At 40.6% G+C, this 22762-nt stretch overlaps 1 protein-coding gene across 10 annotated transcripts in view; it reads left to right on the top strand.

Annotated features, from left to right (window-relative positions):
* Positions 1 to 22762, top strand: part of AGO3 (argonaute RISC catalytic component 3) — a 132510-nt gene that overhangs the window by 97081 nt on the left and 12667 nt on the right. For all 10 annotated transcript variants that reach the window (XM_054665731.2, XM_063782732.1, XM_016959123.4 and 7 more), the window contains 5 exons: positions 6446 to 6605; positions 8459 to 8549; positions 12061 to 12255; positions 12586 to 12720; positions 15707 to 15808. In XM_054665731.2, the coding sequence (XP_054521706.1) occupies positions 6446 to 6605; positions 8459 to 8549; positions 12061 to 12255; positions 12586 to 12720; positions 15707 to 15808 (683 nt within the window). The remainder of the gene's footprint in view (positions 1 to 6445; positions 6606 to 8458; positions 8550 to 12060; positions 12256 to 12585; positions 12721 to 15706; positions 15809 to 22762) is intronic.

Genomic DNA, 22762 nt, shown 5'->3' with positions numbered 1-22762 from the left:
ACCGCTGCACTCCAGCCTGGGCGACAGAGCGAAAGTCCGTCTCAAAAAAAAAAAAAAAAAGAGTTTCAGTAGTGAAAAGAGGCATCACATAACAATGGCTAAAGAAAGAATTATTGAATAAAAATGGCATTGAGATAATTTGAGTATCAGTATAATGTAGTGGTTAAAAGCACAGGCTATCAAATTAAACTGTGTTGCTCAATATTCAGGTACTGCCGGTTCTACTACCTGTGTGATTTGGCTGAATTACTTAATCACACTAGCCCTTAGTTTCCTCATCTCTGGAATTGGGACAATATTTATGTATGTATGTGGTGTGTATGCATGGGATAGGATCTCACTCACTCTTTCAGGCTGGAGTGCAGTGGTGCAATCATGGCTTACTGCAGCCTTGACCTCTTGGGCTCAAGCAATCCTCCTTCCTCGGCCTCCCAAGTAGCTGGAACTACAGGCATGTGCCACCACACTGGACTAATTTTTTATTTTTTTATTTTTTTTGTTTGTATTTATTTATTTATTTATTTTTATTATACTTTAAGTTTTAGGGTACATGTGCACAATGTGCAGTTTAGTTACATGTGTATACATGTGCCATGCTGGTGCGCTGCACACACTAACTCGTTATCTAGCATTAGGTTTATCTCCCAATGCTATCCCTCCCCCCCCCACCCCACAACAGTCCCCAGAGTGTGATGTTCCCCTTCCTGTGTCCATGTGTTCTCATTGTTCACTTCCCACCTATAAGTGAGAATATGCGGTGTTTGGTTTTTTGTTCTTGCAATAGTTTACTGAGAATGATGATTTCCAATTTCATCCATGTCCCTACAGAGGACATGAACTCATCATTTTTTATGGCTGCATAGTATTCCATGGTGTATATGTGCCACATTTTCTTAATCCAGTCTATCATTGTTGGACATTTGGGTTGGTTCCAAGTCTTTGCTATTGTGAATAATGCCGCAATAAACATACGTGTGCATGTGTCTTTATAGCAGCATGATTTATAGTCCTTTGGGTATATACCCAGTAATGGGATGGCTGGGTCAAATGGTATTTCTAGTTCTAGATCCCTGAGGAGTCACCACACTGACTTCCACAATGGTTGAACTAGTCTATTTATTTTTTTGTAGAGACAGGATCTCACTATGTTTCTCGGGTTGGTCTCAAACTCCTGGGCTCAAGCAATCCTTAAACCTTGGGCTCCCAAAGTGCAGGGATTACAGGTGTGAGCCACTGCGCCTAGCCTCTTTCTGGTTTTAATTGAGCATTTTATATGATTCTATTTTCTTTCCTCTTTTAGTGTATCAGTTATACTTCCTTGATATATAGCACACATACCCGGGGATACTAATAATACCTAATCCATATATAGGGTTGTTGTAAGGATTAACTGAGTCTACATATGTAAAGGGCCTAGAATAGCACCTGTCATATAGTAAACAGTCAATGTTAACTATTATTATAAACAAAATTTTGTGAGATTAATAAGCTAAATATAAATCATTGAATCGTAGAAAAATACAAAGAAAATATAATTTTCAAACCACTGAACGGGGTAAAATCATGTAGGTTTAGAAATAATAGAAGAAATCACAAAAGAAAATTGTCAGATTTGACTGAGTACTGAGTAAACATTAAATTTTCTCTTTCTTTTTTTTTTTTTTTTTTTTTTTTTTGAGAGAGAGTCTCGCTCTGTCGCCCAGGTTGGAGTGCAGTGGTGCGATCTCGGCTCACTGCAAGCTCTGCCTCCTGGGTTCACGCCGTTCTCCTGCCTCAGCCTCCTGAGTAGCTGGGACTACAAGCACCTGCCACCATGTCCAGCTAATTTTTTTGTATTTTTTAGTAGAGACAGGGTTTCACCGTGTTAGCCAGGATGGTCTCAATCTCATGACCTTGTGATCCTCCCGCCTCAGCCTCCCAAAGTGCTGGGACTACAGGCGTGAGCCACCATGCCCAGCCCTTTTTTTTTTTTTTTTTTGAGACAGAGTCTCCCTCTGTTGCCCAGGCTGGAGTGCAGTGGCATGATCTCAGCTCACTGCAACCTCCACCTCCCAGGTTCAAGCTGTTCTTCTGCCTCAGCCTCCCTAGTAGCTGGGTCTATAGGCGCGTGCCACCATGCCTGGCTGATTTTTGTATTTTTAGTAGAGACAGGGTTTCACCATGTTGGCCAGGGTGGTCTCAAACTCCTGACCTCAGGTGATCTGCCCACCTCAGCCTCCCAAAGTGCTGGGATTACAGGCATGAGCCACTGCACCTGGCCCCTAAATTTCCTACATGTCACGGATGTACTAAAATGAAAAGAAAACCAATAGAGTGTGGAAAATATTTGTAGCAAATAGAAACAATAAACAAATAGTTTATTATTAGTTAAATAAAAACCTTCTTTTTTTAGATTAATGAGAAAAGAATATAAACTGAAATTTAGTAAAAACAAAGCAAGTAAATATATGATAAAAAGTTTGTTTTTGTTCATAGTTAAAGAAAAATACAGGCCAGATGCAGTGGCTTATGCCTGTAATCCCAGCATTTTGAGAAGCCAAGGTGGGCAGATTGCTTGAGTTCAGGAATTTAAGACTAGTCTGAGCAACATGGCGAAACCTCATATCTGCAAAAAAGAAAAATTAGCCAGGCATGGTAGTACACATCTGTGGTCCTAGCTACTTGGGAGGCTGAGATAGGAAGATCACTTGAGCCAGTAGGTGGAGGTTGCAGTGAGCCAAGATCATGCCACTGCACTCCAGCAGCCTGGGCAACAGAGCGAGACCCTTTCTCAAAAAAAAAAAAAAAAAAAAAAAGAGAGAGAGAAGAAAAGTACAAATCAATAAAGGGAAAAATTTTGTGCTGCTAAATTAGCAAATATTATAATACCTAGTGCTTGTGAGTATGCAGTGTATTAATACGTTGCTGATGGTAGTATAAATTGATATTACCTTTTTCATCAAAACTGTAAACATGCCTGGGCTGGTCTCGAACTCCTGGCCTCAAGTGATCCTCCCGCCTCAGCCTCCCAATGCTGGGATTACAGGCATGTGCCACTGCTCCTGGCCCCTCCTGGTTTTAATTGAGCATTTTGTCTAATTCTATTTTTCATTCTCTTTTAACATATCAGTTAGACTTCCTTTAAAAATTTTTGTAGTGTTTTCCCTAGACTTTTTAATATATATTTACAACTAATCTGAGTCTACTTTTGGGTAACATTATACCACTTCTTAGATAGTATAGAGATACCTTGTAACAGAATACTCCCAATTTTTCCCTTCTGTACCTTATATTTCTGTCATTTATTTCACTTATCCATAAGCTATAACTACCCAATGCACTGTTGCTATTACTATTTTGAACAAATAATCATCTATTAGCTCAATTAAGAATATGAAAATACAAGATTTTATTTTACCTTTATTTATTTGCTGACCTTCAACCTTCCTCCTTACTTTTGTTTTGTTTTGTTTTTTAGAGACAGGTCTTGCTATGTTGCCCATGCTGGTCAGTGGCTATTGTCAGGCATGACCATAGTGCACTGCAGCCCCAAACTCCTGGGCTCAAGTACTCTACCCACCTCAGCCTCCCCAGTAGCTGGTACTACAGGCATGACCCACACTGTACCCTGCTTTTCCTTCATTTATGATTTCTGATCTGTATCATTTTCCTTCTCTCTGGAAAATTCTTTTAATATTTCTTGCCAAGCATTTCTACCAGCAACAAATACCCTGTTTTTATTTGTTCAAGAAAATCTTTATTTCTCCTTCATTTTTTTTTTGAGCCACATAATGATTTAATGTTTACTTGCAAATCATTCACTCACATAATTTCAAGTACTAAGTCATTCTGGAATTCTTACATTCTGACATTAAGAACATTCACATGTTGTGCAGCCATCATCACTATCCATTTCCAGAACTTTTTTCCATCATCCCAAACTGAAACTCTTTATCCATTAACCAATAACTTTAATATCCATTAAACCTCACGTAACCCCTGGAAAGCACTGTTCTACTTTCCGCTTCCATGAATTTGACTATTCTAGTTTCCTTATGTACATGAGTCCTACAATATTTGGCTTTTGGCATGATATCCTCAAGGTTCATCCATGTTGTACTATATGTCAGAATTTTCTTCCTTTTTCGGGCCAAATAATATTCCATTGTTTGTATATGTGTGTGTGTGTGTGTGTGTGTGTGTGTGTGTGTGTGTGTGTATACACCACATCTTGTTTATTCTTCTGTTGATGGACACTTGGGTTGCTTCTACACTTTAGCTATCATGAGTAATGCTGCTATGAACATAGGTGTACAAATATCTCTTCACAACCCTGTTTTCAGCTATTCTGGGTATACATCTAATAAATGGCATTGCTGCATCATATGGTAATTCTATTTTTAATTTTCTGAGGAACCTCCACAGTGTTTTCCACAGTGGCTGCACCATTTTACATGCCCACCAACAGCGCACAGGAGTTCCAGTTTCTCCACATCCTTGCCCCAATGTTTGTTATTCTCTGGCTTTTTGATAGTAGCCATCCTAATGGGTGTGAAGTGGTATCTCATAATGTTTTTGATTTTGCATTTTCCTAAATGATTAGAGACGTTGGGCATCTTTTCATGTGCTTATGGGTCATTTTTCTGTTTATCTTCTTTAGAGAAATGTGTATTGTCATTTGTCCTTTTTTTTAAGGCAAGGTCTCACTCTGTCACCCAGACTGGAGTGCAATGACACGATCATAGTTCACTGCAGCCTCCATCTCCTGGGCCCATGCAATCCTCTTGCCTCAGCCTCCTGAGTAGCTAGAACTAAAAGCACATACCATCATGCCTGGCTAATTAAAAAAAAAATTTGGCAGGGATGGGGTCTTGATTTGTTGCCTAAGCTGGTCTCTAACTCCTGGGCTCAAGCGATCCGCCTCAGCCTACCAAAGTGCTGGGATTACAGGTGTGAGACATTGCACCCATTTTTCTATGTTTTTTATATATAAGAAGTTATGCTGGGTGCAGTGGCTCACACCTGTAATCCCAGCATTTTGGGAGGCCAAGACGGGTGGATCACTTGAGGTCAGGCATTCAAAACCAGCGTGGCCAACATGGCAAGACCCCATCTCTACTAAAAATACAGAAATTGGCTGGGCGTAGTGGCTCATGCCTGTAATCCCAGCACTTTGGGAGGCCAAGGCGGGTGGATCACCTGAGGTCAGGAGTTCAAGACCAGCCTGGCCAATGTGGTGAAACTCCATCTCTACTAAAAATACAAAAAAAAAAAAAAAATTATCAGGGTATGGTGGCAGGTGCCTGTAATCCCAGCTACTTCAAGAGGCTGAGGCAGGAGAATCGCTTGAACCCAGAAGGCAGAGGTTGCAGTGAACCGAGATTGTGCCGTTGCACTCCAGCCCTGGGCAACAAGGGCGAAACTCTATCTCAAAAATAAAAAATAAAAACAAAACAAAAAATAAATAAAAATACAGAAATTAGCTAGGTGAGGTGGTGCACACCTGTAATCCCAGCTACTCGGGAGGCTGAGGTAGGAGAACTGCTTGAACCCAGGAGGCAGAGGTTGCAGTGAGCTGAGATCATGCCACTGCACTCTACTCTGGGTGACAGAATGTGACTCCATCTCAAAAAAAAAAAAAAAGAAGTTATGGCTGAGTGCAGTGGCTCTTGCCTGTAATCCCAACACTTTGGGAGGCTGGAGCAGGAGGATCACTTGAGCTTAGGAGTTTGAGACCAGGCTGGGCACCATGGTGAGACCTCCCTCATCTCTACTTAAAAAAAAAAAAAAAGGCTTGGTGTGGTGGTGCATGCCTGTAGTTCCGGCCACTTGGGAGGCTGAGGCAAGAGGATCGCTTTAGCTCAGGAGGTCGAGACTACAGTGATGCATGATCGTGCCACTGCACTCCAGCCTGGGTGACAGAGTGAGATCCTCTCAAAAAAAAAAAAAAAGTTATATACACCGAAATATTTATGATGGTTATAATGGCAGAGGAGAGGAAAGGAACAGGGGACTTTTGTTCTTTGTGCTATAATACCTCTGAATTTTTAAATTAAAGATAAGAGAATAGGATTGAAAGCTGTAAGTGTACTGTGATTACAAGTAGATTAAAATAATATAAATGAGAAAATTATTGGAAGAGAGTACTATAAAACGATAACAAGGGATTATGTGCATGTTTCACTTTATGCTTTTCAGTTATTGCAGTTATGCTATGGCAAAAATATACCTTTTTATACAAAGAAGAAAACAACTAGAAAAATTGTCACTAAATACTTAAGCTAGTCTTCAAAGCAGTATACTTTCAATTTTAACAGCATCGCCTTAGTACTGTATTGGCATAATTTTTGGTATCCTGTAATACAATGATGGATGTTAAGGGGGAAACATAGTAGCTTTATTTTCAGTATGTAAAATTATTTTCAGGTCTTTTTTTCTGACTAGAGGTTTTGCATCTATTCCATAGCGGAAGTGAAACGTGTAGGAGACACACTTTTGGGTATGGCTACACAATGTGTTCAAGTCAAGAATGTAATAAAAACATCTCCTCAAACTCTCTCAAACTTGTGCCTAAAGATAAATGTTAAACTCGGAGGGATCAATAATATTCTTGTACCTCATCAAAGGTAAGATATGCTAATCGCTTATGAAAATATTATTTTTATATCTTCATTTGTCTATATATGACCATATCTAACTACTATAAGGGCTGTGTAAGAGACCCCCTTAATAATTCCTACTGTGGGAGATTCGTAGACATTTTGGTAAAAAAATAATTTGTATTGGCAAGGTTCAGAGATTCTCTTCTGAAAATGCCCCCCACAATTTTATTTTATCTTATTTTTTAAGGAAAGAATGAAGCAAAGCAACAAAAGCAGAGATTTATTGAAAATGAAAGTACACTCCACAGGGTGGGAGCAGGCTCGAGCCCCAAAAATTTTCATTTAGTATGCAAAGTACCTCTTACCTAGCCAGAAAGTATCCAGTGCTTTATTTCTCACTGGAGAGCCCAGCTTGAAGAATTTTCACTTTATTTGGTAATCAAATTCAACCTGGTTTCATGAGACTACTCACCTACCTGGAATGTGAAGGAGAGAAGGAACTGGGAGCCCAGATTAGTCAATTAAGTAAGCCATATCAGCCCTCCTGCTATAGTCAGTAAGAAAACACATTACTGTTAGATCACCCTTCTTAGAGCTGGAGCTCTTAGGAAGTAAGAGACAACATGACCTAGAAACAGGAGGTAGCTTATTGTGCAAGTCACTGAGGAAGAGGCCATTTTTCAGAGAATTGAACAAGTTCCCTTTTAATAGTTGAAGCAATTAGGCCTCAAAAAAGTTAACTATACACCACAAATAAACATTAGAATAAGAATTGGCCCATGTTTGTTTGACACAAAAGTCCTTCTTTTCCTGTTTTTCCACGCCATCTCTACTTTCTACCCCTGTTAAATATGAGATGAGATCCGTAAATGAGATAAATAAAGAATTTTATCAACAAGCCCAACATGGTGAAACTTTATCTCTACAAAAAAATAGAAAGATTAGCCATGTGTGGTGGCGTGCGCCTGTCGTTCCAGCTACTCCAGAGGCTGAGGTGGGAGGATTACCTGAGCCCAGGGAAGTCAAGGCTGCAGCGAACTGTGATTACGCCACTGCACTCCAGCCTGGGCAACACAGTGAGACCCTGTCTCAAAAAAACAATAATAACATAAAGTAAAATAAAAGGAAGTCCTATCTCCTTTATGACCATTGAATATATGTTACTCAAATTTATACTTTTGGCCAGGGAGTGGGAGTAGTGGATTCCCAAAATCCCTTCCAGTCTAAAGTGTAATGATTCCTTTTTCCCTTGAGAGATTACATAGGTTTAAAATATAAGTCGATTTTTAAAGAGTGATAAAGATTTGTGGATCATAAGGAAGTTTATAATTTTGTGCCCATGTTGGAGAATACTAGCATCTGTTAATATTAATACAGCCCTTTTCAACCACCAGCACCACTATTTTAGATAAAATTCTGCTGTGAATAAAACTTTGGATTGGCCAGGTGCGGTGGCTCATGCCTGTAATCCCAGCACTTTGGGAGGCCAAGGCAGGTGGATCACAGGGTCAGGAGATCGAGACCATCCTGGCTAACATGGTGAAACCCCATCTCTACTAAAAAATACAAAAAATTAGCCGGGTGTGGTGGCGGGCGCCTGTAGTCCCAGCTACTTGGGAGGCTAAGGCAGGAGAATGGCATGGACTTGGGAGGCGGAGCTTGCAGTGAGCCGAGATCGTGCCACTGCACTCCAGTCTGGGTGACAGAGCAAGACTCTGTCTCAAAAAAAAAAAAAAAAAAAAAAAAAAAAAAAATTTGGATTACATAGGACTTCCTCTGTGCTGTCAATAACTTGAAGTTACGTTGCAATTGTGTGAAACAGATAAATGGATACTGAAAAAATGAAATATCTAACCCTTTTTCAAAATGTGTTTAAGACCTTCTGTGTTCCAGCAACCAGTGATCTTTTTGGGAGCCGATGTCACTCATCCACCTGCTGGTGATGGAAAGAAGCCTTCTATTGCTGCTGTGAGTGTTAGCCAGGTTTATCTTACCTAAGGTTGACAGACCAGTATCAATTTTGCAGTTTCAACTTTTTGAATTTTAATATTTTCTTTGTAGCCAACTTTCATAAATGTTCTTTGGGTTTTTGAAAAGAATGATTATTCTCTGGTTTGGAGTTTGCAAGTTCCATATGTATCTATTAAATCAAGTTTGCTAGTTATATTATTCAAATCTTCTGTATTATACTTTAATTTGTCTACTTGACCTCTCCATGATTATGCATTTTTAGTTACTTTTTGTTGTTTTGAATAGTTTGTTTGTATATTTCAGTAATGTCTTTGTCATAGAAAGATACACTACATATAAGCTTGGTGGATTACATTTTTTATATATAAAATGTCTCCCACCTTCATCCAGGTCAATACTTTGCGCCTGAATTCTTTTATTTTATTTTATTTTATTTATTTTTTTCAGACAAAGTTATCTTGTTGCCCAGGCTAGAGTGCAATGACACAATCTCGGCTCACTGCAACCTTCATCTCCCAGGTTCAAGCGATTATCCTGCCTCAGCCTCCCGAGTAGCTGGGATTACAGGCACCTGCCACCATGCCCGGCTAATTTTTTGTACTTTTAGTAGAGACGGGGCTTCACCATGTTGGCCAGGCTGGTCTTGAACTCCTGATCTCGGTCAGTCCACCTGCTTCGGCCTCCCAAAGTGCTGAGATTACAGGTGTGAGCTACCGTGCCCAGCCAAATTCTTTATTTTACTACTGCCACTCCTGTTTTTAGCATCTGCCTGTTATTTCTTTGCTCTCTCTGTATTTGTAACCTTTTTGTCTCAGTTTAAGTGTATTTCTTATAAACTTGAGAAAGCCTGATAATATTTTACCTATTTTGAAAATCACTTGATTTTAACAAATAGCCAACATTTCGAAAATATGAACATCTTTTAGGCATATTTAATAAACTTCAGAAATTAAACTAAGATTTAATTGGCCAGGCGCGGTGGCTCACGCCTAGAATCCCATCACTTTGGGAGGCTGAGGCGGGAGTGGATCGCTTTACGTCAGGAGTTCAAGACCAGCCTGACCAACATGGTGAAACCCCATCTCTATAAAAAATACGAAATTAGCCTGTCGTGGTGGCGGGTGCCTTTAATTCCAGCTATTCGGGAGGCTGAGGCAAGAGAATCACTTGAACTCGGGAGGCGGAGGTTACAGTGAGCTGAAATCATGCCACTGCACTCCAGCCTGGGTGACAGAGGGAGACCCCATCTCAAAACAAAAAAAAAGATTTAATATTTTTTCTATGATCCATTATAATCTTCACATAAATCTTGTTTTATGAATCTGATAAATCTAATTCATCCCTGAAAATGATAGTAATATTTAAATTTCCACTTCATGATTTCAAAGCTATTTTCATTAGTAAAGGAAATTAATTTTTATCTATTAATTCTCTTGCTTTTGTATTTTTAATGTTATACATGAATTATTTTCTTTAAATGTTCAGTGGTTGTATTGAGTCATCTCTAACATTCATTAAAGTGTTCTTATAGATGATAAAATGATAAAGGAACTCAAAAGACTTCCTTGGATTTGCTACTTTGGGTCATTTTCCACCAAGGTTTAAGCATATTTTAATTCCTTTGGACTTCTGGTAGTCATTGTCTTTTTCTACTAAATCCGTTTCTACCAAATACCCACTTTCTTTTATGGTTCTCAGAAGTCTTGTAAATAGAATTTATTGGTTGATTCTTTTTCACTATATGGCTTCTATCTCCAAGAACTTAGAGAGTAGTGTGAGAAACTAAGTAAGTAATGAGTGCCACATAGTATAATAGGTGTTATCATGATAACCAAGTAACAACATTTAAGTTGCAAGAACCTGGTGTGTTTTGGGAATGTTGAGAAATACAAGGAATTGGAACATAGTATACTGCAGGCTATGAGGCTAGGAAGCCTTTGTGAGGCATTTTGTTCCATCCGAGGGGTCTGGATTTCTTCTTTTTTTTTTTTTTTTTTTTGAGACAGAGTCTCGCTCTGTAGCTCACGCTGGAGTGCAGTGGGCGCGATCTTGGCTCACTGCAAGCTCCGCCTCCCGGATTCACGCCATCCTCCTGCCTCAGCCTCCTGAGTAGCTGGGACTACAGGTGCACGCTGACACACCCGGTTAATTTTTTGTATTTTTAGTAGAGACGGGGTTTCACTGTGTTAGCCAGGATGGTCTTGATCTCCTGACCTTGTGATTCGCCCACCTCGGCCTCCCAAAGTTCTGGGATTACAGGCGTGAGCTACCGTGCCCAGCCTGGATTTATTCTTAAGTAGCGAGATACCTTTCAAGGGAAAGAAATGGTCAAAGTTCCATTTTTGAAGCATGACTTTGGTATAGGTTAACTGGAAGAAAGGGTCTGGAGGCAGTGACCAGCTCTAGGCTCTGATCAGAATAATGTTATAAGTTCATGCTTTGAGGTCTCTTCTCCAAAGACATAACAATATTAGACACAGAAAGAGAAATTAATATAGCTAGTTTCAAAACCAAGATTAACTTCTCTGAGGACCAGATACAGAACACAAATGCAGCTCAATAAGACTGTATAGATTCAGGCCAAGAGGGAAAATTCTGATTTTAAAATTTATGAAGCGTAACAGTTCTAAGATGAAGCTAAAGTCTTAAGTATGGCTTCTGAGATAGGTTGCTAAAGTGGAAGAGATAGGAAGAAAAATCAGTGGTTTGAATTGGTCCTTGTTTTTACTTATTTCTTTTCTCTTATACACATCTTTTTGTCTTTTTCTTTCCTCACTAATCTTTAAGTCTACCAACAACACAAAGAATCTAATTGTTAAATGTATAGTTCAGCCTAGTTATAGGAAAATAGTTTTTTACCCTATACTAGGTGTTTTATTCTGTTCTTCAATGGGAAGTACTATTCTTTTTATTTTTTTAAAAAGATGGGGTAGGCTGGGTGTGGTGGCTCATGCCTGTAATCCCAGCACTTTGGGAGGCCAAGGCAGACGGACACGAGGTCAAGATATCGAGACCATCCTGGCCAACATGGTGAAACCCCATCTCTACTAAAAATATAAAAATTAGCTGGGCGTGGTGGTGTGCACCTGTAGTCCCAGCTACTCTGGAGGCTGAGGCAGGAGAATCGCTTGAACCCAGGAGGTGCAGGTTGCAGTGAGCCGAGATTGTGCCACTGCACTCCAGGCTGGTGACAGAGCAAGACTGCGTCTCAAAAAAAAAAAAAAAAAAAAAAGAGAGAAAGAGAGAGAGATGGGGTCTTGCTATTTTGCCCAGGCTGGCCTTAAATTCCTGGGCACAAGTGATCCTCCTGCCTCAGCTTCCTGAGTAGCTGGGACTATAGGCACATGCCATCATACCCAACTCAGAATTACTATTTTTGATTACTTTCAAAGTAAACAGTGATAAACAGGTTACAGTAAAATAAAAATGTAAATGAAATTCATGTAATTTTGATTATCATTTATTTTTATTTATTATTATTTTTATTTTTTTACTTTTTCTAACCTAGGTTGTAGGTAGTATGGATGCACACCCAAGCAGATACTGTGCCACAGTAAGAGTTCAGAGACCCCGACAGGAGATCATCCAGGACTTGGCCTCCATGGTCCGGGAACTTCTTATTCAATTTTATAAGTCAACTCGGTTCAAGCCTACTCGTATCATCTTTTATCGGGATGGTGTTTCAGAGGGGCAGTTTAGGCAGGTTGGTTACCTAGAATCTCATCAGACTATGGTGAAATCAGATATTGTGTTTATAATATGGTGTCTAGTTCTAGAGTTAAAAACCTTGTTAGAGTTCCCCAAGTCAAAACTTGGTGTTTTCTTAGATTGTCTTTTTGAAAATGTTCACTACGAATGTGTATGCCTTGCTTGCTAAGACCATGTTCTAATAATCGTTAAAATGGAATCAAGAAGCATATTAGCTATAGAGCGGTGAAATTAAGGAATCCTGAGATTAAATCATTATCCTACTTTGAAGTATATAAAAACAAATAGCTGACTATATTGAATCTTTCCATTTCATATTCTCTAGGTATTATATTATGAACTACTAGCAATTCGAGAAGCCTGCATCAGTTTGGAGAAAGACTATCAACCTGGAATAACCTACATTGTAGTTCAGAAGAGACATCACACTCGATTATTTTGTGCTGATAGGACAGAAAGGGTAATCTCACCTCTGTTGTAATACTGTTATAAACCAAGCTTATCCAACATAGTTCATAGAGCATTCAACAAGGGCCCTCTGCCAACAGCAGGGTTTCCAATATATAGTAGCAAATTTCAACAATTACATTATGAGTATAGAAGCATCAAAATAGATTATTTTTAACTTTCTAGAATTTCTACACACTCCAAATATTCAAAATCTCATTCTACTTTTTTGTTGTGAAGAAACTCATGGTTTTAAAATTATTCTTCTATTCATATTTTCCTAAAATCTTCAGAAAAAACAGTACATTCTCTTTTTAAAATATCTCATACAAATTAGTTTTTTAAAAAAGTGGAAATTCAGGCCAGGCGCAGTGGCTCACACCTGTAATTCCAGCACCTTGGGAGGCCAAGGCAGGCAGATCACTTGAGGTCAGGAGTTCAAGACCAGCCTGGCCAACACGGTGAAACCCTGTCTCTACTAAAAATACAAAAAATAGCCAGGTGTGGTGGCGCACATCTGTAATCCCAGCTACTCGGGAGACTGAGGCAGGAGAATCACTTGAACCCAGGAGGCAGAGGTTGCAATGAGCCGAGATGGTGCCACTGTACTCCAGCCTGGGCAAGAGAGCAAAACTCCATCTCAAAAAAAAAAAAAAAAAAAAAAAAGTGGAAATTTATACAAACTAACTTTTAGCCATGTTTCCTTTAAAGTTCACAGAATTATTTTATGCATTTTATAATGTGAATGTATATTTTTTATAATTAGGAAAGAGAGGTATAAATACCTAAGGAAATATGTTTTTTTTTTTTTTTTTTTTGAGACGGAGTCTCGCTCTGTCGCCCAGGTTGGAGTGCAGTGGCACGATCTCAGCTCGCTGCAAGCTCCGCCTCCCAGGTTCACGCCATTCTTCTGCCTCAGCCTCCTGAGTAGCTGGGACTACAGGCACCTGCCACCATGCCCGGCTAATTTTTTGTATTTTTAGTAGAGACAGGTTTCACCGTGTTAGCCAGGACGGTCTCGATCTCCTGACTTTGTGATCTGCCCGCCTCGGCCTGCCAAAGTGCTGGGATTACAGGTGTGAGCCACTGCGCCCGGCCAGAAATATGTTTTCTTATCTGTGTGCAGCAAGACAGCAGTCTTACTGTCATTTTCAGTGCTCTGATCACATCTGCCCCCATCCTGTAAATCTTGGAGCAGAGAAATCTAATGATACCAAGTGTTGTTTCCCCTTGAGAAAGGGATTTGATAGAAAGGACTAAGAGAGGGGTGTTTTTCTTTGCCATACATACTCACTGTATTCCTTTGGGCAAGCAACTTAACATCTCTGTGTCTGTTTATTTCTTAGCAAGATTGGATAATATTAATATCTACCTTATTTGGGTTGTCGGGAGAATTAAATAAAATACGTAATGCACTTAGAACAGGGCTTGGCCCACACTAAGTACTCAGTAAAGATTGGCTAGCTCTCATTAGTAGAGTGATGAGAACAAAAAAAAATTAATAAATAAAGTTTGGCTAGCTGTAGAGTGGTGGTGATAGTGGTAGAATAGAGAAGAAGAAATAATAATAGATATTGTTCTAAGTATTGCTTATAAATTTAATCAATTTAATCCTCACCAACAAGATTATGAGTTAGTTTTATTTTTTTGTTTTTGTTTTTTTTGACAGTTTTGCTCTGTTGCCCAGGCTGGAGTGCAGTGGCATGACTTTGGCTCACTGCAGCCCCCGCCTCCTGGGTTCAAGTGATTGTCAGGCCTCAGTCTCCTGAGTAGCTGGGATTACAGGCATGTGCCACCACACCTGGCTAATTTTTGTAGTCTTATTAGAGGCAGGATTTCACCATGTTGGCCAGGCTGGTTACAAACTCCTGGTTTCAAATGATCCGCCCACCTCGGCCTCCCAAAGTGCTAGGATTATAGGTGTGAGCCATCACACCCAGCCTACAACTTTTTGTATGTATTAATTAGAAGATTTACGTGTGCTAATTTATTAGAGTTAAGTATTTTTTTAGGACCAGGCATAATTTAGTAGATTATGAACTGTTTTGTTTTGTGCTTGGTAAAGTGAAGCTGGTTGGTCCACACCACTATAATTCAAGGTACTACCTTATAACAGTCACTCATGTGGCAAAAATATTATCTGAGTCAGTAAAATAGTTTCTGATTTGCTAGCCTTGTAAACCTAGACTTACAGTTAATGATTTTAAATGTGTTGGGATAAGGCGGTGGAGGTGGGTATAATAAACATTTTTAAGTGTTTTATAAGGAGCTTGTATCATCAAGAATTTTGGGTCATTTCAGTTATATTATATCCACTCAGAGAAAATCATGATGTCCTCTTACAAGATGTTGAAACTGATAGTATGAAATAAAAGGAATAAGGCCTTTGCAATTATTTCATTGTTTGAATCCCAGTTCTGCCCTTGTGTGCTATTGAGCAAATTATTTTGTATTCCTGAGCCTTTATTTCCCTAAACAAATGGAAATAATCCCTAACTTGCAGGATTGTTATCAGGTTTTAGAAATAATGTGTTCAAAGTGCCTGATCCATAAATGGTTAACAAATGGTGTGACTGTTGTTGATCTTGTCAGCATTCTCTCTCTCTAAACATCTAGTTTTCTCCAAGGTAAATGCTGATCTTCATAAATCACACGTTCAAGAATACCTACTATGCACAGGTACCATAAATTGGAGCACTTTAAGTTAATTTAAAAAAAAATTTTTTTAGTGTCTTCCACCCATAGTGGGGTCAACTATCAGCTAAGCAGTAGTAGAGACTGTATTAGGTTTTGTTGTGTATCAGCGCTCACTTTCAGCAACGTGTAAGAATAGGAACTAGGACCTGCGTAGTCTGCTCTGAATGACTGCTTAAGTCATATTTCAAGGTGAAAGTAGTGAAATGTAGGATCAGCCTATGTATTCATACATTTTTTAAAGTGCTTTCAGATATATTTTTACCTTTTTCTTGTTTGTTTAAACTTTAACCAAACAAATCTAGGTTGGAAGAAGTGGCAATATCCCAGCTGGAACAACAGTTGATACAGACATTACACACCCATATGAGTTCGATTTTTACCTCTGTAGCCATGCTGGAATACAGGTAAGCCTACACTTTGGGTAAAATATTTTAATTCAAGAACTGTCATTCTTACGTGTATTTTTTAAATCTCAGAAAAAGGATAAAGAAATACTCTTTGCATTCCAAATTGTTTCCACGTGAAATTAGATGAAATTTTCAGTAAACAAATGTCTTCCCTTTCCTTACCTTGAGAGGGGCTTAGGAACTTATTTTTATGAAAATACCAGAATATAAGTAGTTTAATAGAATGAATCTCCCTAAAACAGGCCCTTAATTTCACTAAAATGTTAAAAAATGTGAAAGTACCTGATTGTTCCTTTAGCATATGCATCTTTAAAAAAAAAAAGAGAGAGAAAGAGAAAGCACTATTTTGCTCAGGCTAGACTAGAACTCTTGGGCTCAAGCAGTCCTCCCACCTCAGCCTCCCAAGTAGTTGGGACAACAGGCCTCCACACTCAGCTAATGACGATAACATTTTATAGAAAACTTTGACATGTACTAGTAGTATTAAGCATGTGAAAGAGTTTAATTGGGCTGGGCATGGTGGCTCACGCCTATAATTCCAACACTTTGGGAGGCTGAGATGGGCAGATTGCTTGAGTTCAGGAGTTTGAGACCAGCCTGGGCAACATAGAGAAACCCCGTCTCTACAAAAAATATAAAAATTAGCCAGGCGTGGTAGCACGTGCCTGTAGTCTCAGCTATTCAGGAGGCTGTCGTGGGAGGATCACTTGAGCGCGGAGGCAGAGGGAGGTTGCCATGAGCCAAAATCATGCCACTGCACTCCAGGCTAGGTGACGGAGCCAGACCTTGTCTCAAAAGATAAAAAAAAATTTAATTGTAGAATTACAGCTTTAGTTTTTTGTTGTTGTTGTTTTGTTTTGTTTTGTTTGTTTGTTTGTTTTTGAGACAGAGTCTCACTCTGTTGCCCAGGCTGGAGTACAGTGGCATGATCTCGGCTCACTGCAAGCTCCGCCTCCCGGGTTCAAGTGACTCTCATGCCTCAGCCTCCCTAGTAGCTGGGATTACAGACTGAGATTACTGGGTGCCACCACACCCAGTAATTTTTTTATTTTTATTTTTTCTAGTAGAGACAGGGTTTCACCATGTTGGCCAGGCTGGTCTCAAACTCCTGACCTCAAGTAATCCGCCCACCTTGGCCTCCCAAAGTGCGGGGATTACAGGCTTGAGCCACTGCACCTGGCCTTAAGTTTCAGTTAAATAATTTAAAAAGTTTTTCTTACTCTTTCCAGAAAACCTTTTCATTAATGTGTTAGCTTTACTTGGTGGAACATAAGCTTTAAATCAGTGCATCTCAAACTTTCCAACAACAAAAAGTAAACTGACATTCCCAGGATGTCTGAGAGTCTATAACCCAAAACTATTTTAGGTTACTTGCCATTATTGATTAATATAGAAATTTCCAGATGTACCTTACCATACAGCTCTGTATCTTATAGCTTTATATGTCCCACATATACAAACCTGTTTCAGATTCATGGCTTTAAATTATTGTCCGACTCATTTATCCATGTTCTTATATCGGCTCCTCTTTACAATTAATGTTGTACATTTTCAGGGTTGGTGGTTAATGGGAGGTCCAGAGGAAGTGATGTCAGCAAGATGGCTGACTAGAAGCCCCTAGTGCTTGCTCCCCTCACAAAGAAAGCCAGAAAAACAGATAAACAACTACATTTTTTATTTTTTTAACGGAGTCTCACTCTGTCGCCCAGGCTGGAGTGCAGTAGTGTGATCTCGGCTCACTGCAACCTCTGTCTCCCAGGTTCAAGCAATTCTCCTGCCTCAGCCTCCCAAGTAGCTGGGACTACAGGCACCCACCACCATGCCGAGCTAATTTTTGCATTTTTAGTAGAGATGGGATTTCACCATGATGGCCAGGCTGGTCTCGAACTCCTGACCTCAGGCAATCCGCCCACCTCAGCCTACCAAAGTGCTGGGATTACAGACATGAGCCACCATGTCCGACCTTTTTTTTTTTTTTGAGATGGAGTTTTGCTTTTGTCGCCCAGGCTAGAGTGTAATGGCGTGATCCCAGGCTAGAGTGTAATGGCGTGATCTCAGCTCACTGCAATCTCCACCTCCCAGGTTCAAGTGATTCTTCTGCCTCAGCCTCCGGAGTAGCTGGAATTATAGGCTTCTGCCACCACACGCAGCTAATTTTTATATTTTTAGTAGAGATGAGGTTTCACCATGTTGGCCAGGATGGTCTTGAACTCCTGACCTCCGGCGATCCACTTGCCTCAACCTCTCAAAGTGCTGGGATTGTAGGCATGAATCACTGCACTGGGCCAAACAACTATATTTTAATGAAAATAACTGAGGGAGAGCCCTGGAGTGCATCAGAGGAGTAACAGAAACCCTGGTGAGCACAGAAACTCGGGATGACCACACAGAGAACAGAAAGAAACACTGAGCCTCCACTACTCCATCTCCAAATCAGGATCAGCTGGGAACCAGGAGGAACTTCTCCCTACAGTGAACAGATAAGCAAGAGGATCCCAGCAATCCCCATCAACACCTTGGACACCTACACTGGGGTTCCCAGCACTGTTCTTAGGCACTAATCCCATCTTGGGGAGTTGCCTGGAGTCCACATAAGTGTACCCTCCCAACCCGAGAAAAGGAGCTGATACTGTGCTCCACCCACTGTGGTCCAAGCAGCTACTGCACTACTCCATCTTGGAAGTGGAACTATAGCTGGGATATGTCTTGCTCCAGGGGCAAGTAGCCATGACTCCTCTTTATTGTTAAGGCTATGCTATCACCAAATTACTCCAGCCCAGTGGCCTGACAGCCCTGTCGAGGTGCAAGCACCTGTTACACCTTGTGCCTTGGCCATGTAAAGAGGTCATACCTCGGCCAGGTGCGGTGGCTCACACCTGTAATCCCAGCACTTCGGGAGGCCGAGGCGGGCATATCACCTGAGGTCAGGAGTTTGAGAACAGCCTGGCCAACATGGTGGAACCCTGTCTCTACTAAAACTACAAAACAAATTAGTTGGACGTCATGGCGTGCGCCTGTAGTCCCAGCTACTCCAGCCTGGGCAACAGAGCGAGACTCAGTCTCTATTTTAAAAAAAAAAAAGAGGTCATACCTCTCCAGTGCCTAAATTGAAGGAGTACGTTGCATCTCAAGAAGCAGTGCCTTAGTCATCCAGAGAAGTCACACACTCCAGTACCTAAGCTGAAGCAGTGCCCTGCATATCAGGGAAACCATGTCTGGGCCACCCAGGACAGGCATAGCCCCATGCCTGAGCTGAACTGGCACTGGGGAATTGGTGCCCTGGAAGAGCTGAGCAGCTCTGTATCCCATAGATATTGGGATAGCCCAAATATACTGAGATACAAGAAAATACCAATAGACAACTCAACAAAATCGGGAAAGCAGGCCGGCCGCAGTGGCTCACGCCTGTAATCTCATTACTTTGGGAGGCTGAGGCAGGCAGAACACCTGAGGTCGGGAGTTCAAGAGCAGCCTGACCAACATGGAGAAAACTTGTCTGTATTAAAAATACAAAATTAGCTGGGGTGGTGGCACATGCCTATAATCCCAGCTACTCGAGAGGCTGAGGCAGGAGAATTGCTTGAACCTGGGAGGTGGAGGTTGCAGTGAGCCAAGATCATGCCACTGCACTCCGGCCTGGGCAACAAGAGCGAAACTCTGCCTAAAAAAAAAAGATCGGGAAAGCAATTCACAATATGAAAAAGAAATTCAACAAAAAGATAGAAATTTAAAAAGAACCAAACAGAAATCTTCAGCTGAAGAATTCAATGGAAAATACAAAATACAATAGAGAGCTTCAGCAGCAGATTTGATCAAGCAGAAGAATCTCTGAACTTGAAGACAGGTCATTTGAAAAAAAAATCGGAGTCAGAAAAAAAAAAGAAGTAAGAATGAAAAAGAGTGAAGAGCGCCTCTGAGACTTATGGAACACCAGTAAGCAATTAAATATTTGTATTATGGGAGTTCCAGAAGGAGAAGAGAAAGGGAAAGGTGTAGAAAAATCTGCTTAATGAAATATTAGGTTGGGCATGGTGGCTTACACCTGTAATCCCAACACTTTGGGAGGCCAAGGTGGGCAGATCGCTTTTGCTCAGGAGTTTTGAGTCCAGCCTGGGCAACATGGTGATACCCCATCCCTACAAAAAATACAAAAATTAGCCAGGCATGGTGGCATGCACCTGTAGTCCCAGCTACTCAGGGGACTGAGGCAGGAGGATCACTTGAGCCTGGGAGGTTGAGGCTCAAGCCTCGGCAACGAGCCGAGATCACACCACTACACTCTAGCCTGGGATGACAGAGTGAGGCCCTGTCTCAAAAAAAAAGAAATAATAGCTGAAAACTTCCCAAATCTGGGGAGAAATATAGACATCTAGATCTAGGAGGCTCAAAAGTCTCCAAACAGATCGAACCCTAAAAGGTTCTTCCCAAGGAACATTGTAGTCAAATTGTCAAGTCAAGGACAGACAGAATTCTAAAAACAACAGAAAAGCATCAAGTCACTTAGAATCTTCATTAAACTAACAGCAGATTTCTCCACAGAAACCTTATAGGCCTGGAGAGATTGAGATGATATATTCAAAGGGCTGAAAAAAAAAATTGTCAGCCAAGAATGCTGTACCCAGTAGAGGATCATGTGAGCTCAGGAGGCAGAGGTTGCAGTGAGCTATGATTGTGCCACTGTACTCCAGCCTGGGCAACAGAGTGAGACCCTGTCTCAATCATTCAATCAATCAATCAATCAATAAGAATCCTATTTCCAGCAAAGCTAACTTTTAGAAATGAGGGAGAAATAGTATTTCCGAGACATGCATAAACTGAGGACATTTATCACCACTAGATTCGACCTATAGGAAATGTTCGAGGGAGGCAAAAAGTCAATAATCATTATTATGGAAACAACAGTATAAAACTCACTGGTAGAACAGATACACAAGAAAGAAACAGAAAAGATTCAAACCTTGTTGCTCTACAGAAAACCACCAACCCACCATGATAATAAGAAAGGAAGAAAGGATATAGAAAACAAGCAGAAAACAATTAACAAAATGACAGGAATAGGCCTTCACCTATCAGTAGTAACTCTCAAGGTAAACAAATTAAATTGCCCACTGAAAAGATGTAGACTGGCTAAATGAATTTTTTTCTCACTCTGGTTTCCAGGCTGGAGTACAGTGGTGCAATCTCAACTCACTGCAACCTCTGCCTCCTGGGCTCAGGCGATCCTCTTGCCCCAGCCTCCTGCATGGCTGGGACTACAGGCATGCATCACCACACAAGGCATGCATCACCACACCTGGCTTATTTTTGTATTTTTGTAGAGACGGGATATCACTATGTTGCCCAGACTGGTCTTGAATCCAGAGCTCAAGCAATCCACCTGCCTCATCCTTCCAAAGTGCTGGGATTACTGGCATGAGCCACCAAGCCCAGCCACTGAATGAATTTTTTAAAAGAATGAAACCATATCCTTTACAGCAACATAGATGGAGCTGAAGGTCATAATCCTAAGCAAACTAACACAGGAACAGAAAACCAAATACTGCATGCTCTCACTTAAAAGTGGGAGCTAAACGTTGAGCACACGTGGCCATAACATGGGAATAATAAACACTGTGGACTACTAGAGAGGAGGGCAGGGGGGATGGGTTGAAAAATTCTACTGGGGCTGGGTGCAGTGGCTCACGCCTGTAATCCCAGCACTTTGGGAGGCCAAGGCCGGTGGATCACAAGGTCAAGAGATCAAGACTGTCTTGGCCAACATGGTGAAACCCCATCTCTACTAAAAATACAAAAATTAGCCAGGCATGGTGGCACGCACCTGTAGTCCCAACTACTTGGGAGGCTGAGGCAGAAGGATCACTTGAACTCAGGAGGCAGAGGTTGTAGTGAGCTGAGATTGCGCCACTGCACTCCAACCTGGCGACAGAGCAAGGCTCTATCTCAAAAAAAAAAAAAAAGAAAAGAAAAACTATTGGGTGCTAAGCTCACCATCTGGGTGTAATATACCCATGTAACAAATCTCACATGTACCTCCTATATTTAAAATACTGAATTTTTTAACAATCCAAATATATGCTGCCTATGAGAAATTCACTTCACCTGTAAAGACACATATAAACTGAAAGTGAAGAGATGGAGAAAGTCATTCATTCCATGCAAGCGGAAAAGAAATGCAAGCAGGAGTAGCTGTATTTAAGTTAGACAAAACAGACTTTAAGTCAAAAACTATAAAATGAGACAAAGAAGGTCATTATATAATGCTAAAGGGATCAATTTACCAAGAGGCTATAACAGTTGTAAATATATATGCAGCCAACACTGGAGCATCCAGATATATAATATAAAGCAAGTATTATTAGCTCTAAAGAAAGAAGGAGACTCCAATAATAGTAGTTGAGAACTTCAACACCCCACTGTCAGCACTTGACAGATCATCTAGACAGAAAATCAACAAAGAAACATTGGATTTAAAATACACTTTAGACCAAATGGACCTAACAAATATATACAAAGCATTTCATCCAGCAGCTGCAGAATATACATTATTTTCTCAGCACATGGAACACTCACCAGGATAGACCACATGTTAGGCCACAAAACAAATTTCAACAAATTTAAAATAATGGAGGCGGTCAGGTGCGGTGGCTCATGCCTATAATCCCAGTACTTTGGGAGGCCAAGGTGAGTGGATCACTTGAGGTCAGGAGTTCAAGACCACCCTGGCCAACATGATGAAACCCCACCTCTACTAAAAATACAAAAATTAGCCAGGAGTGGTGGCACATGCCTGTAATCCCAGCTACTCAGGAGGCTGAGGCAAGAGAATCGCTTGAACCTAGAAGGTGGAAGTTGCAGTAAACCAAGATCACGCCACTGCACTCCAGCCTGGGCGACAGAGTGAGACTGTCTCAAAATAAATAAATTAAATTAAATAATTGCCGGGTGTGGTAG

Source organism: Pan troglodytes, chromosome 1, assembly GCF_028858775.2.
Source record: "Pan troglodytes isolate AG18354 chromosome 1, NHGRI_mPanTro3-v2.0_pri, whole genome shotgun sequence".
NCBI classification, from domain to species: domain Eukaryota; kingdom Metazoa; phylum Chordata; class Mammalia; order Primates; family Hominidae; genus Pan; species Pan troglodytes.
The sequence above is the reverse complement of the archived record's forward strand: the minus strand, read 5'-3'. Positions and strand labels throughout refer to the sequence as shown.